This window comes from Lathyrus oleraceus, chromosome 1 (genome assembly GCF_024323335.1).
Source record: "Lathyrus oleraceus cultivar Zhongwan6 chromosome 1, CAAS_Psat_ZW6_1.0, whole genome shotgun sequence".
Taxonomy (NCBI): Eukaryota; Viridiplantae; Streptophyta; class Magnoliopsida; order Fabales; family Fabaceae; genus Lathyrus; species Lathyrus oleraceus.
Genome location: NC_066579.1, coordinates 48,810,890 through 48,824,801, shown reverse-complemented (window position 1 = coordinate 48,824,801; position 13,912 = coordinate 48,810,890). Strand labels below are relative to the sequence as shown.

At 34.3% G+C, this 13,912-nt stretch overlaps 1 protein-coding gene across 1 annotated transcript; it reads right to left on the bottom strand.

The window, feature by feature from the left end:
• Window positions 1–591: 591 nt before the first annotated feature.
• LOC127100854 (uncharacterized) lies at window positions 592–5,077 on the bottom strand. The gene is made up of 5 exons (XM_051038187.1): window positions 4,884–5,077; window positions 4,717–4,799; window positions 1,509–1,612; window positions 1,197–1,251; window positions 592–972 (listed from the first exon to the last, which is right to left on the bottom strand). The coding sequence occupies exons 1-5, from the start codon at window positions 5,022–5,024 to the stop codon at window positions 837–839; spliced, it is 519 nt and encodes a 172-aa protein (XP_050894144.1). The 5' UTR covers window positions 5,025–5,077; the 3' UTR covers window positions 592–836.
• Between the last annotated feature and the right edge of the window lie 8,835 nt (window positions 5,078–13,912).

Below are 13,912 nucleotides of genomic sequence, written 5' to 3'. Positions count from 1 at the left end.
GTGGGATGAGGTGAGAAATAGAAGAAACATCAGGTATAAACATAAAAATTATTACAAGTGATTTTGTAAACAATAGTGATTGGATTAAGGTGACATCCACAAAAAGTCACATAAAAATTATTATAGGTGATTTTGTAAACAATAGTCATTGGATTAAAATGACATCCACAGAAAGTCGCAAAAATACGAAACAAACATATTAGAAGATGACGCAAAAATACGAAACAAACATATTAGAAGATGATAGCCTAAAACTTCCACCTCATAAAAAAGTGCATGCAATTAACCCTATTTTGTCACCCCTAATCAGATCCAAAATATTTAAAATGCATAATTTTTAATACAATTAAAACAACCATAGTAACAAACTATGTAACATTCTTTTTTAGAATCTCTTATGGTTTGTTTGAGAGGTGGTTTTTAGAGGATTTTGGAGATAAAAGTTAGTTAAAAGAGTTGCATCTATATCTTGAAATATATTTAATATTTTTAAAAACTTTAAAAACAATATTTTCATTAGATTAAAATTTTGATATGAAACCACAAAAACACTGAACAATTATGGTGAACTTGAAAATTAACAACAACGAATACAAAATAAAACAATGGCCATTTACTTTTTGGTGAATATACCTTAAAAGCCCTTCTTTACACAGTTATTATTTTACCCAATAATAATGATCACAACCAGGAAATCTTTCTTAGGCTATGAAATTGATGGTTTTGATGTCATAACCATTCTTTTAAGTTCCGAGACTCCTTGTACTAATGCTTCCCTCTATGTTAAAACTATTTTAAGATAACATATGCATCCATCCTTTACCATGCAAACTACTTCAGTTCTTCACCATGTTTTTCTCATTAGGGGTGTTAGGGGTGTTAGCTTGTGTTTCTGTGGGTGAAGACGACCCGTTGCTGCATTGCTCTTTAAAACCGACGACAGGATCAGCATATAACTGGAAACAAGGTACCCTACACAAGCATGTCCAAAGATGAATTAATTTCACAATGTTAATATTTATTTATTACTCGGCTTAATAGGCTATTCTGTATTATTCTGGGCCTGCACCTATCTTCTTTCTTTTCCATAATAAATATAGAGATTGAGAGGCTAGCAACATTGAGTCTTATTAAAATTCTTCTCTTGATTCTTGCCAAAAATAAAAATGCAAAATAGTTCATTGGAGACACTTTACCTGCTTGCCTTTATAACTTCATCGCCTATTGTTATTTCCTCGTAAAAACTGTTGCCTGCAAAGAAAAATGATAAGTACAAGTTGTACAACGACATTTTCCTCATAAAAAGTGATGTTGCAGTCTAAAATTACATTAATGACACTTGTGTGTTAACTTTCACCACTTCATATTCATTATGATATTTCGAAAACATGAATGCTTTACTTGAATACAGATCATTATAAATAAGCACAAGTGAAGTTGCAGTAGAGATTACGCACTGCAGAATTATAACTAAAATATAGGTTAATTATATGGCAATTGTTGTTTACCTCCATTAGGGCTTTTGCTTGAGAAGTATTTCGCCAACATTCGATGAGTGAATTCATTCTCATAATTCCTAAACCTCTCAATGTACTGCTTGCTGTCCAGGTGACTGTAAAAAGAATGAAATGGTAAATCATCTTAATCTGGAGAAATAACTCGCAGCGTAGAATACTTTCCATAAAAAATTAAATAAAAATTGCATCTTTTAAAGTGCAAGGCACATATTTTTTATGCCATAAAAATAAAGGGAAAGAACAATTAAATCCAACAATAGCAGCAAATGACATCAGAGAAGTTTAATCATTTGTGCATATTGGACAAACAATTCGCATGTACCTAAACGCAAAGTAACATGGTTAAGGAGATCAGAAGAACAGCTGAATTCATCTAAAGAAATCTATGTGAAGTGAAGTTCTATCATGTGCAATATATCATAATAAATTGGCACTAATTTTCCTCGGCTACTTTGATGGAGGAATTACAACAGATAATAAAGAAATAAAATTTGCAATTAATGTTTCCCGACAAATAATCAGTGAAGATAAACTATATTTGACATTATGTGTTAATCCAACATGCACCATGACTAAGTTACACCTACATTAAAAAAAACGCACACCAGTATGATCACACAAACTAACATCGTGCAGGTTAATGCTTTAAGTTAATATTAAAAAGATGGGTTCAATCCTTCCTTCAATCTTCCATAGCGGCCGGCCTCCACTCCGCTATCCTGCTATAGCGCCGCTATTGACTTTCCATATTGCATAGTTGAGGATCCAGAATCACTATCATCAATATATTCCTCCTGTCGCTGCAGTTGAGCAAATCTCACCATTCAAATGATCAAACGTATCATATTTGACCATGTATGTATTTATGAAATTGAAGGAATACATTCTACTCACTTTCAACTCCTGAAAGCGTTTAGTTTAGCCACTAATCGGTTATACAATTCTGATAGGAAAAACAGTAGAGAATTTTAAAGTATAAAAATGACTTTTCTAGCAGGGAGGAATTCTGCAAGATTGGCTTCTTCCTTTTTGTAACTTAACTCATAAACCCAGAAAGGAATACAAGGAGAAACTAACTGAAGATTTTTTTTTGAAAAACCCAGCACTAGTATAAAAAAAAAACAATGAGAAGAAAGACATATTCTGCTTGGGGATAAATTTGATTGGGAAAACACGGCGAGGAGGACTAAAAAGCAGTGAAAAACAAATTGTGTACATGTAAGAGGTTGATCACAGCCTTGGTCAATTTCAGGAAGGATTGAAAATTTGTGGTTAAGAGACAGCCCTCTATCTGTTAGAGAATGTGTGAAGCTGACAGGCTGGAAACATCAATGAAAAGAGAGAGGCGGTGCAATAGTTTAATTCTAGAGGACAGAGTATAGGTTCGCTTCAGTTACATCATGAACTTGAAAGAATATAGCGCACATATGATCACTGAAACAGATGGGATTTGTTCAACTGCAGTCAAAATAGGAAAACAACGACTGCAGTGACCCGTAGTCCCATCCCATCTCCAAATAGAACATGAACAAACATCATTCTTACTGTTTTTTCAATCAGCCGATTATTAGCAAATCACTTTTGAGTTAAAATTTACCTAAAAGAGGCAGATCCGTTCAGTGTGTGATTGAAGGCATACCCATTATCTTTCATAATCATTACTTGCAAATTAATTAATGTAATCAAAGCAACCCACAGGGTTTTTGAATGTTAGCATTTCAAGTCGGGAGAATCCAACTACCGATCCTTGTGAAATAACTCTTGATTAAACTCTATTCACTTTGTGGTCGGATTCCAGATTACGAGAGGGCCTCATTCATCTTTTATTACATAGAAAAAATAATATTGTCTTTTCAAAACAATAATAACATAGAAAAGTCAAGTCCGAGCACCGAGTTTGAATCCTAATCGAAACAATCCTAGTAAGAGTAGTTGTCAATAGCGCGCCATAGCGTCGCGGTGTAGCCCCACACTGCTACTACGCTATTGGTCTGCGAAGCGCCATGGCGATATCTTGACCGCAATTTTCAAAATGGGGGGAAAATGTATGCCTTAATATTTTAAAACATAAGTTATAATTTTTTAAGGGTATATTAGTCTTTCCCACGCTTTTAGTGACCTAATATATAATATAACCCCACGTGTTATGTTCCTTCAGTTACACCGTTTTTTCATTTTGCTTCACCCTTCTCCTTTGCCTTTGCCATTCTCCATTACGTTCTTCTCCGTTCCCCTCTGCTTCTTCGTTGTTCACCGTGCTTCTCTGCTTCTTCGAGGTTCTCCTCTTCTTCTCCATTCTCTTATGCTTCCTGGTTCTGCTTCGCCTCTTCAAAGGTCAGTATTGAACTCTTTTGCACTGAGGCTGCAAATGGAACATTAGAAGAAGATTTGGTTTTGGGAGAAGAGGGCTTGACTTGGGAAATTGTTGGTAATGGAGCTAGTGCAAATGAACCGGCAAGAGTTACTAGACACCAATCTAGACTTGCTACAGTTGTAACTAATAGAGATGAGCAATTGGAAGTGGAACTTGGAAGAATAAGAGTTTGAATCAAGTGATGAACAAGATAACATTAACATGGTGGAACTTAGATATGAAGATTAGGCAGACGCGGATGATATATAGAAATTTCATTTTGTTTACTTTTAAAACAAGATTTAGTCATTTTGAATAATTTATAATTTGATTTTGACGCAAACTCATATTGATGTGATACAACTCGTACTACTATATCTATTAATTGTTCCTTTAAATCTTTGTGTTTCTCTATTTTTAAGTATTTATGTATGTCATTGGAATTTATGTTTATCATGTATATTTGGTATAGTAGCCTAATGGCCGGAATTTCACACCTTAAAAGATGAATATGTGGGATGTTACGGATTCAAACCCGCATCCTCCGCAGTTGGATGTCTCTGCACAACTACCAACTATGCGGTCATCCCACTAGCTGTTATCCGAAATTAACAACCTAGGGTTAGACTTTAGTAAACTCTTTGTCAAACTCGAAATTACCAATACTATTTTCTCTAAAACCAGAGGTTTAGTACAAAAATGCATACAAGTGTGGCTATAGAGGCAAGTTACATGAAATATCTAACCGCATAAAAATTCAAGATCTCTACAAAATCCACACAAACAAAAACAAAATAGGCAAATTTAAAATTTGAAAAACAAAAAACAAATAAGAAAAGATCTTACTCAAGTCCATCATCATTGTCGTCAGGTTTTACTTCATCGGGATACAATAAACCCCCATTTTTTACAGCATCACCCTCCTCCACCTTTCAAAACCCTATATATAATTAGCAAAAATAGGAGAGAGAAGAAGAAGAAGGAAGAGAAAAAATAAAGGTAAAGTGAGTCACCGGGTTCGTTGAGACGTGAGGGGTGGAGTTTGTCGATTCAGTGGCGGAGAGAGCGGTTGTGCGTCGAGGTGAAGAAGGCGCGCTCGCCGTATTCAAGTTGTTTTCTTTCTCTTCTCCGCTACCTTTGGATGAAGTACCCATTTCTCAATACTCAGTTTTATTCTTTCTTTTTCATATTAGTACTGTCTTTTGTTCACATAGGAAGAGTATTGGTTTCATTTTTACTATCTAAATTAATTTTGTAAAATTTAAAATAATAGAATAGGGACCAAAAACTAAATAAAAAATATTTGCAAACAACAAAATTAAATAAAAAAACGTAGCTTTAAAAAAAACAGTTAAATTAAAAGGTAGTGCCTTTGCAAAGGACCAAATACATATTTAAATTTTTAAAAACTAAATATTTCATTTATATTATGAATAACTATTTATATCTTGACCCAAAAAAACTAGTATTTAAATTTATGTTGCATTATTAAATCAAATTGTATAAAGAACTTAATTGTCATGCGATATTAAAAAGATTTTAGAATAACATAAGATAAAAGTCAAATATTTTCAATAATTTAAGATTTATGATTAATTTACACTATAGAAACTTTATAAAATAGTTTAATTATTTATAAAATCAAAAAAGTTCATCATTACTTATCGTTCTCTATGATTAATATTATTTGTACGACTTTCAATTTAATTTCTTTTACACTTTATTTATTTACTCAAATAATTTATTTTTTTAAAAATAACTTATTTTTCAATTTAATTCTCAAATTATCCTATTTTTAAGAGGTGGCGTCAATTGAATTGGCTTATGCACCTAGTGTTGTGCCTGTGTGTAGCTTTAAAGGAGACACCGATTGATCTGACACATGTGTGTATTGTGTAATTTTTTTTAAAAAACAATGTAAATTATAGATAAAAGTCGAAATTGGACCAATTGATATTAATATTAATATGTGTTTACATATGATAACCAAAAAGATTAATGTGGTTGACCGGGATGACTTAACCGGCCTCTGGTACCACATCCCCTAGCTACCCGAACGTGTGGCCCTAACCCGTTTTGATGATTCACCCCAGGTGTTTAAGAATTTGAGGACCCAGAAACATCACCATCACCTTCAGGAGATTGCCTAAGATGTTAAGACAAATCTGTATAGTCTTGTGTATGCAATGAAGCGCTACCGCCATAGCTGACTTCATGACACATGCCAGAGTAGTTGGGTTGTGTTTGAGTTATTAGAGGGCAACCATGACAATTGAAGGGAGACATTGGTGTGAGTGATGCATCAAGGAAAGCTTGAAATGATTGTTGTGGTGTTTGGTAGCCATATTGTTGTTACATGTTTTGGTTTTGAGATGTTTGGGTTTCTTGGCTATAGTAGGAGGAAGGACGGTTGGTGTTAAATGATCGTTGAGTGTTTTGGCTAAGGCGACTATGGTAGGGTGTGTGTTTGGTGCATAGCGATGTTGGGTGTCTTGATGATTATCTACTTGTTGGTGGTGGTACAGGGTATGGTCTTGGTATTGTGATTGGGTATTTTGCATGTTAGGGCCGTAAGTTTGTCTGTTTATGGGCCAAAATTTTTGATGGATATGGGGTTAGGAGTACCCGGTATAACAATGTTGTTGGGGGTTAGATGCTGAACCTTCTTGTATGTAAGTTGCATGACGTGGATCGTATAGGTACATATCCTCGGCGAGGAACTCAAATCCAACCGATCTGTACCAAGCCATATAATTACGAGTTGGTTTTTCTTCGGTTGGCATCACAGTGTCAGTTAAGACATGGTCTTGTCGGTGCTTCCATTCTCGACACTCAGATCTAGCGAAGTTTTGCTAAGGGTTAAAGTTTCATTGATCGTTAACTTTTCGTAGATGTCATTCTCCGAGGTTTGTCGGAGGATCTGGGATGTGTTAAAGCATACCGAACTTCAATTTAACACGATAACTATGGTGCATCTCCACAATGGTGAATCTTATGATCGGTGTGCATGCAGTTTAAACAGATGCATCTTGTTCGTTGATTTCATGGTCATGATCCAAGTTTAGATATGGACGCCAAATGAGCTTAAATGTGAAAATATATTAGATTATAAAATGGGTGATATTAAAAAATAAATTATTACGAGTTAATCAGGTTAATGGTAATACATCTGTTGGTTGAAGGTGATCCAAGAGATTGAGATACTGGGTAATACAGTGTCTATGACATCTGTTGTAACTCATACCACATGTCGACCATCTACACCAAAAAGTAAATATATTATTTAGAGATAATAATTGGTAAAGTAAGTAAATATAGTCCATTGTTAAGAACTTACTTTTGTGCGTACGGGAATGTGAATGGGTTGTGGTTGATGGACGCTATGGACTGTAGCCTGGGCCAACCCCATGCTTGAAGCAAAACAGAACACCCAGAAAATGTAGATGTGTCTTTATGTGTATTTTTACACAAAGAGCTATAAAGATAAGTCAAACAAGTGGATCCCCCAACTGTAACTTCTTATTCTATCTACATGCCTTTGTAAAGGTAAATACATAACATGTATACTAGAACCACTATCTTCGGGAAATAAAAATAAATCAATTAAAAGCATAATATAACACCTAGTTTTTATTATTCGAGCGTCTTCGGTAGAATTTTCATCTAATTGTAAGTTGTTGTAATATGCCTTAAGGCGTGAAAGGAGTATACCTTGACCTCTCGAGTTATCATCTAACAAGTCGGCATCCAAGAGTTCCATACAAATTGAATTCGCATTATTGGTTTTACCATCTACTGCTTTACCCTCAATAGACAGTCCCAATAACATGTAGACATCTTCTAACGTCATGGTACATTCACCGGTTGGAAATCAGAATGTGTGTGTCTCGGGACGCCATCTTTCATATAAAGCTAGAATAAATTTTGTATCAACCGACCAAGATATGATTTTGCTTACATGTCCTAAACCGGCGAGTTCGACATAAGGTTGAATCAACGCGTTCATGGCAACAAATTCTTGGACACGAGTTCGAAACCTAGAAACATCCTAAAAAATAAACAACAAAATAAGTTACTTTATAAAAAAATATGTTAGAAAAATATGATAATAAACGCTTACATAAGCTGTTATGTTTGTGACTATGCCTCTATGCGATTCACCATAGTGAGTAGAGACATCTTGTCGTAGTGTTGCAGATGAAAAAGTGTTTGTTACAAATGAAAGAGTGTTTGTTGCAAATGAAGAAGTGATTGTTGTTGATGAAGAAATGTTGAGTTGCATGGCTATTTATAATGAGATACATGCATAAGTATGCATGCATTAAATGCATCCTAGCACCAATTTAATTGGTGAGCACATGTATATTTTACATGCTAGCGCCATATGGACTGGCGCCTTCCTAGGTGTCTAGCTGCATGACTATCTTGTGGCAGATCTTGCATGCATGGTCTTTTCACTAGGTTGCATGGTTATTGCATGCAGTGTAGAATCTCAAGGGCGTGCATAAAAGGCGCCATATGGACTGACGCCTATGTTCAAAATTCCAAAGGAGGTGCCAAATGGAATAACGCTAGCTCTTGCATACATGGTCATGTCACGTTCTTCTATTAATACTCTTCCTCATACCAACACAAATTCATACTTTTACTTAAACCAACACAAATTCATACTCTTACTCAAACCAACACAAATTCATTGTCAAACCTACACAACTTTATTATCTTACTATGTCATTTGCACCCAAATATATTATCAATGCTCACTGCAATGGTGAGACATATGAGTGTGATGTATACAGGTTTAGTTTTTGAAACACCGATACTATCCGATTTATGATCAAGAGAAATTCAAATTTCTTGCATTTGAAAAAATCAATAGAATCATTTCTAGAATCTTGTCTTGTGTCACAAATCATGTACCAGAATCCAATTTATTTCGAAAACAATCAATATAAATTTTACCCGCTAAAGGTGCGAGACGATGAAGATGTTGAATATATGTTTGTTAGTCATGAACATTCTGGTTGCAACTCTATTGAGTTATATATTAATCTCCAACAAAGTATATCATCTCAACAATCTCAGATAACTAATCAAGTTGAATATGAAGAATTAGATAAAGTCGACCTAGAAGCAGAAGCAGAAGCCAACGTCGTTGATGAAGAAGAAGAAGAAACTGATACATATGTCGATCATATGTTAAACAACAACATTGAAGATGACGATTATCCAGCGGCATTACCTCTAAGTCATGTATATAATCCACCTCAACATATGACAAACATGGACTTGCATGACGATGACACATTCGACAATGTTTTTTACAACCCGTATCCACGGTCAGAGGGTGAGTTAAAAGTGAGATACATGTTTCACACTAAAGAAGAATGTGTGCGAGCTATCAAAAAATTTCACATGGATAACTCTGTTGATTTCACCTTGAAACGCATTGATTTGAGAAGGTATGTCATCGAATGTTGTAACATCCTTTGCAAGTTTCGGTTGGCTGCGTCTCACAGGAAGAGAAATGATTCATGGGAGATAGCTTCTATAGACCCACCTCACAGTGGCATTGACACTGATGTTGTACCAGATCACTGAAAATTAAGCGCTGAATTGATATATCAAGACATTTTGCTACTTGTTAACAAAGACCCATCAGTGAAGGTGAGTATAATAATATATCATATCGACACACGATATAATTATACTCCCTCTTACAAGAAAGCATGGATTGCAAGGACAAAGGTTGTTGAACAGGTATTCAGAAACTGAGAGGATTCATACAAAGAATTGTCTTGGTTTTTGTGGGCACTTAAAACATATTGTATCAGTAAATTCATGACCATCAAGCTATGGATAAACTTGACGTCAATAAAACCAGAGTCGTCACCGCGCTTTTATTTTTTCCAAAGGAAAAGAGAAAAGTACGAACAAAACCTAAAGATAAGAAGTTTTCAAATTAAAACTAATAAAATACCAGAGATTACAGGTAAGGGTGTTGGTTACACAGAGGGAAGGTGTTAGCATTCAAAGTGTCTTAGGTACTCCTAGGGAACCCTTTTTTATGTGTGTATGTGTTTTTGGTATAAAAGATGTTTGAGAAAAATAGAGTGTGGGGATGAGAAAATAATTAATTGATTATATTTTTGTGTTTGACAAGACCTTCGGACTTGTGCCTACGTACCAACATAAAAATGAGTGATCAAAACCTCGTAATTCGTGGTAACAATTTCAAAATGGGTGAATTGCTTTTAATCAAAAGTTAATAAGGAAGGCACAAGAGGCCAAAAATTTGAATGAAGTTGTTAGTTCTTTTTGTCTTTTGAAATTTTAAGTCAAGATGATTAGATTTATTTACAAGTTTGATTTAAGAAAAAGGAGTTTGAAAATTCAATGGCATAAGGCCAAAGTTTCTATTTGAAATAAGATTTAAGTTTGAAATCACAAGTAAAGAAAGTTTTTTAAATGAGGAAGTGATTTGAAATTTAATAAGTGGGAGGACATGAATAGACTAATCCTAAGCATACAATTAAAAGTTAAGAGTTGAAAATATCTGACCAATGGGATGCAATCCAACAGACAAGTATGTCATAGAGAAAATCCACTTTCCCTTGGACTTTGAATCAAGCAATAATCAATCAGGCAGTTAGCAATATCAGACATCATGAAGATCAAGGCATCAAATAAAGATGGCCATATTCAAGCAAGTAAATCTTATAGCTAGTAGTCTTCTTTGTCTTCTCATGTATCATATGAAATACTCCTTGATCAACTCAGGATAAAACATTAGACACAAGATCAAAATAACAGTTTGCATCAAGACAATGTAGCAGATAAACACAAATACATCCCAAGACTTGCATCAGATTAAGGCTTAGCTCACAGTAATTTGATCTCAGAATGCTGGCATTGGCCAAGTCCTTTTTGCACAGGGAATGTTGCCTAGTTATAAGTCCAAAAGTTCAGATCAAGATCAACAGTCCACCAAATATTTTTTAGGATTTTTGTTGCTTATTAGGTGTTTTAAGGTCCTAAGACCAAAAACCAAAATCAAAATGCACAAACAAAATATATACAAGATATGGCTCAAATAAGCAAAGTGAAAATGACATAAACATAAACAAGTTAAATGAAATGTAAACGACAATAAATGATAAATGACTAGAAATTAAATTGCATAAAGTAAATGACTTGAAATTAAAACAATATTAATAAGAGTTAGTCAAATGTTAGTCAAGATTAATTGAATGTTAATGGTGTTTTTTTTTCTTTTTTATTGATTAAGTCATTATTTGGATAACACTTAACCATCTATTCACAAGCATGGATCCTTGAACCAAGACATCTTCCATAGGAAGGGAAAAAGGCCAATTTTCCACACAATACCATGAAAGATGGGAAACTACAATCTCACTTACTAGAATGATATGCCTTTAGGGTCAAATTTAGCTCTATGTTAAGCAATCGTAATTGAACTTATGTAGAAGTCACAACTATCAGAGGTCGGGCAATAAAAATTTAGGTGTTATTGCATGTTAGAGATTTAGTATAATGAAACAAACTCCTAAAACATACCACACACTAAAAGAAAAGATCAAAAGGGATGGACATATCCCATCCATACTTGTATTGGTTCATCTGACACAAGGTCATTGATGAACCAATTAGCCTTAGGATATTTGAGATTTCATTGTTCAATGAAAGGAATGGGAAAGAATAGGGATGGATATGAAGAGGGAGGGAAGGTAGAGAAACACAAATTGGCCATGGGAGGAATTTTATCAAATTAAAATCATCCATTCATTTTGGGAGATGAAATGTACATTTCATCAATCCCCTAAATCCAGTGATTTTAATCCAACAAAAGTCAAATCAACCTTGACCAATACCCAAACAAATAATCAAACATCACAAGACCATAAAAATGGCTCAACATAATTTTTACACAATTAATCAATTAAAAATCAAAGTAAAAATGCATTAAAATTCAATTTATTTTGGTCAAAACCTAAAATCTCTTCAAAACACCAAATAAATGGCCAATAAATTTATCCTAGGTCAACCAAGGTTAAAGGACCTTAGACAAAAAATTTCATGATTTTTGAAAATTCAGAAGTATTTTTAAACAATTTAAAATATGCACAAAAACATTTAATTCATGAAAAATATCAAAATTAATCCAAAAAATAATTTTAATTCAGAAAATAAACATGAAAAATATTTAAATATTTTTGGTGAAAGTCCCATATTTTTTGGATTAAAAATGAAATTATTATGAATTAAACAAAATAAAGCAATTAAATGAAAAATCAGAAAATACAAAAAAACAAGGGTCATCAGATCTTCCTCATTAATTGAGGTGACAGATCTGATGACCACGCGTGTGCTAGCCACCAAAGACCTATGTCAAAGTGCCACACGCGTGGTAATCACAATGGGAGGCTGGGATTAAAACATTTGGACCAGATCGGATAGCTTGGGACTTGCCAATGCACCACCGGAGCCCTAACTTCGGTCATCTTCTCTGATGATCACCACCGGACTGGTCCAACCTCAACTTCATGAAAAATGGAAAACAAGGATACTAATTCAAAGACAAAATGCTCAAGAGCTCGAATCTGGCCTCAATTTCTTCCAATTTCAAGTGTATAAAAAGATACAGGGATTTGAATTTTGAGGATCATGAACTGAGTTGCTTCGATTTGACCTCAAAGCAACTCAATCTTGTTGCCTACATTGATAGGACTTCAGCCAATCAAAAATCACAAAGAATAGTGAAGAATTGATAGAGAATCGAAGAGATTAAGTTTTTGAAATTTCACCTTCGAGTAACTTCAATTCAGCTTGATCTTGATTTGGATTTGCTTGATTCTTCCTCCTCTTGCTTGCAGTGATCAATTGAGATGAAAATGGCAATGAATCCTTGGATTTTGAATCTCAAAATAGAAGGTGAAATTCAAACTCAATTCTAAAGAAACCTTCAAGGAATTCTATGGAGCGGGGTTCTGAGTTCTCTTGGCAAAGCTTGGGCAAGGTGTTCCTGTTAATTCTGAGGTCATGAGCTTGTTTAAATAGGCAATGGAATTGATTTTTGTACCACTTGAAATTTTGAAAAAATTGGAAACCAAGTTGCATGGATGCATGGATAATGATTTGGGCCTAACGAATGATGCAATCCATCTCCAATTCGTGTGAAATTGATGCTGAAGTCATTACATGGAAGCATGCAAAGAGGAATGATCACTTGAATTCAAAACTTGCCAAAACAAATCCCATAATGGAGCTATACGCAAGTCCCTCAATTTTGATCCAAATGAGATGATCCACAATGAACACTTTTCTATTTGAAGCTTGGATCATGATGAATTTTGAGGTGGAAGTTTGGGAAATCAAACATATTTGAAAATTTTCTAAGTACCAAGCCAAATGTTCACTTCTTCCACCTTTAATAACTTTTGCAATGGACTTCAAATGGAAAGAGTTCCTTCTTAAATTTATTAACAAATTTGACCTCATTTGGATTTGGCATGAAGGAGTTATGCATTTTAGAAGTTGAGGAAAATCACTTGTTCAATGGTAATGGACCAAAATGACCTATAATGTTTCCTCTTGGCACATGCATTTGCAAGTTTAATTGGAACTTCTTCCAAACATAAAATTTGTAAAGGACATCTTGAATTTGATCATGTAACTTTAATGGATTTTATCTCATAAAAATTGATCAAGTTATGGTCCTTGTAAGTTGACCTCCTAACTAGGGTTCAGACAAAATAACCTATAATCTTTCACCATAAAAAATGACTTTCCAAGCAAAAATAGATCTTGACTTAAACATGAAAGTTGTTTGTAATGTCATAAGGAGTAACATTTCTCTTGGAATAATTTTCATATGACAAAAATTGTAGGAAATAGGGTCTAGGGAACCCCAGTTTTGACCAGTTGACTCTCTCTAGTCAACCACCGTGAACCATCTTGCAAACTTGACATTCTCTTGATATTTGGGACTCATGGAGGATCATATATGTGTAGGATGATGTAA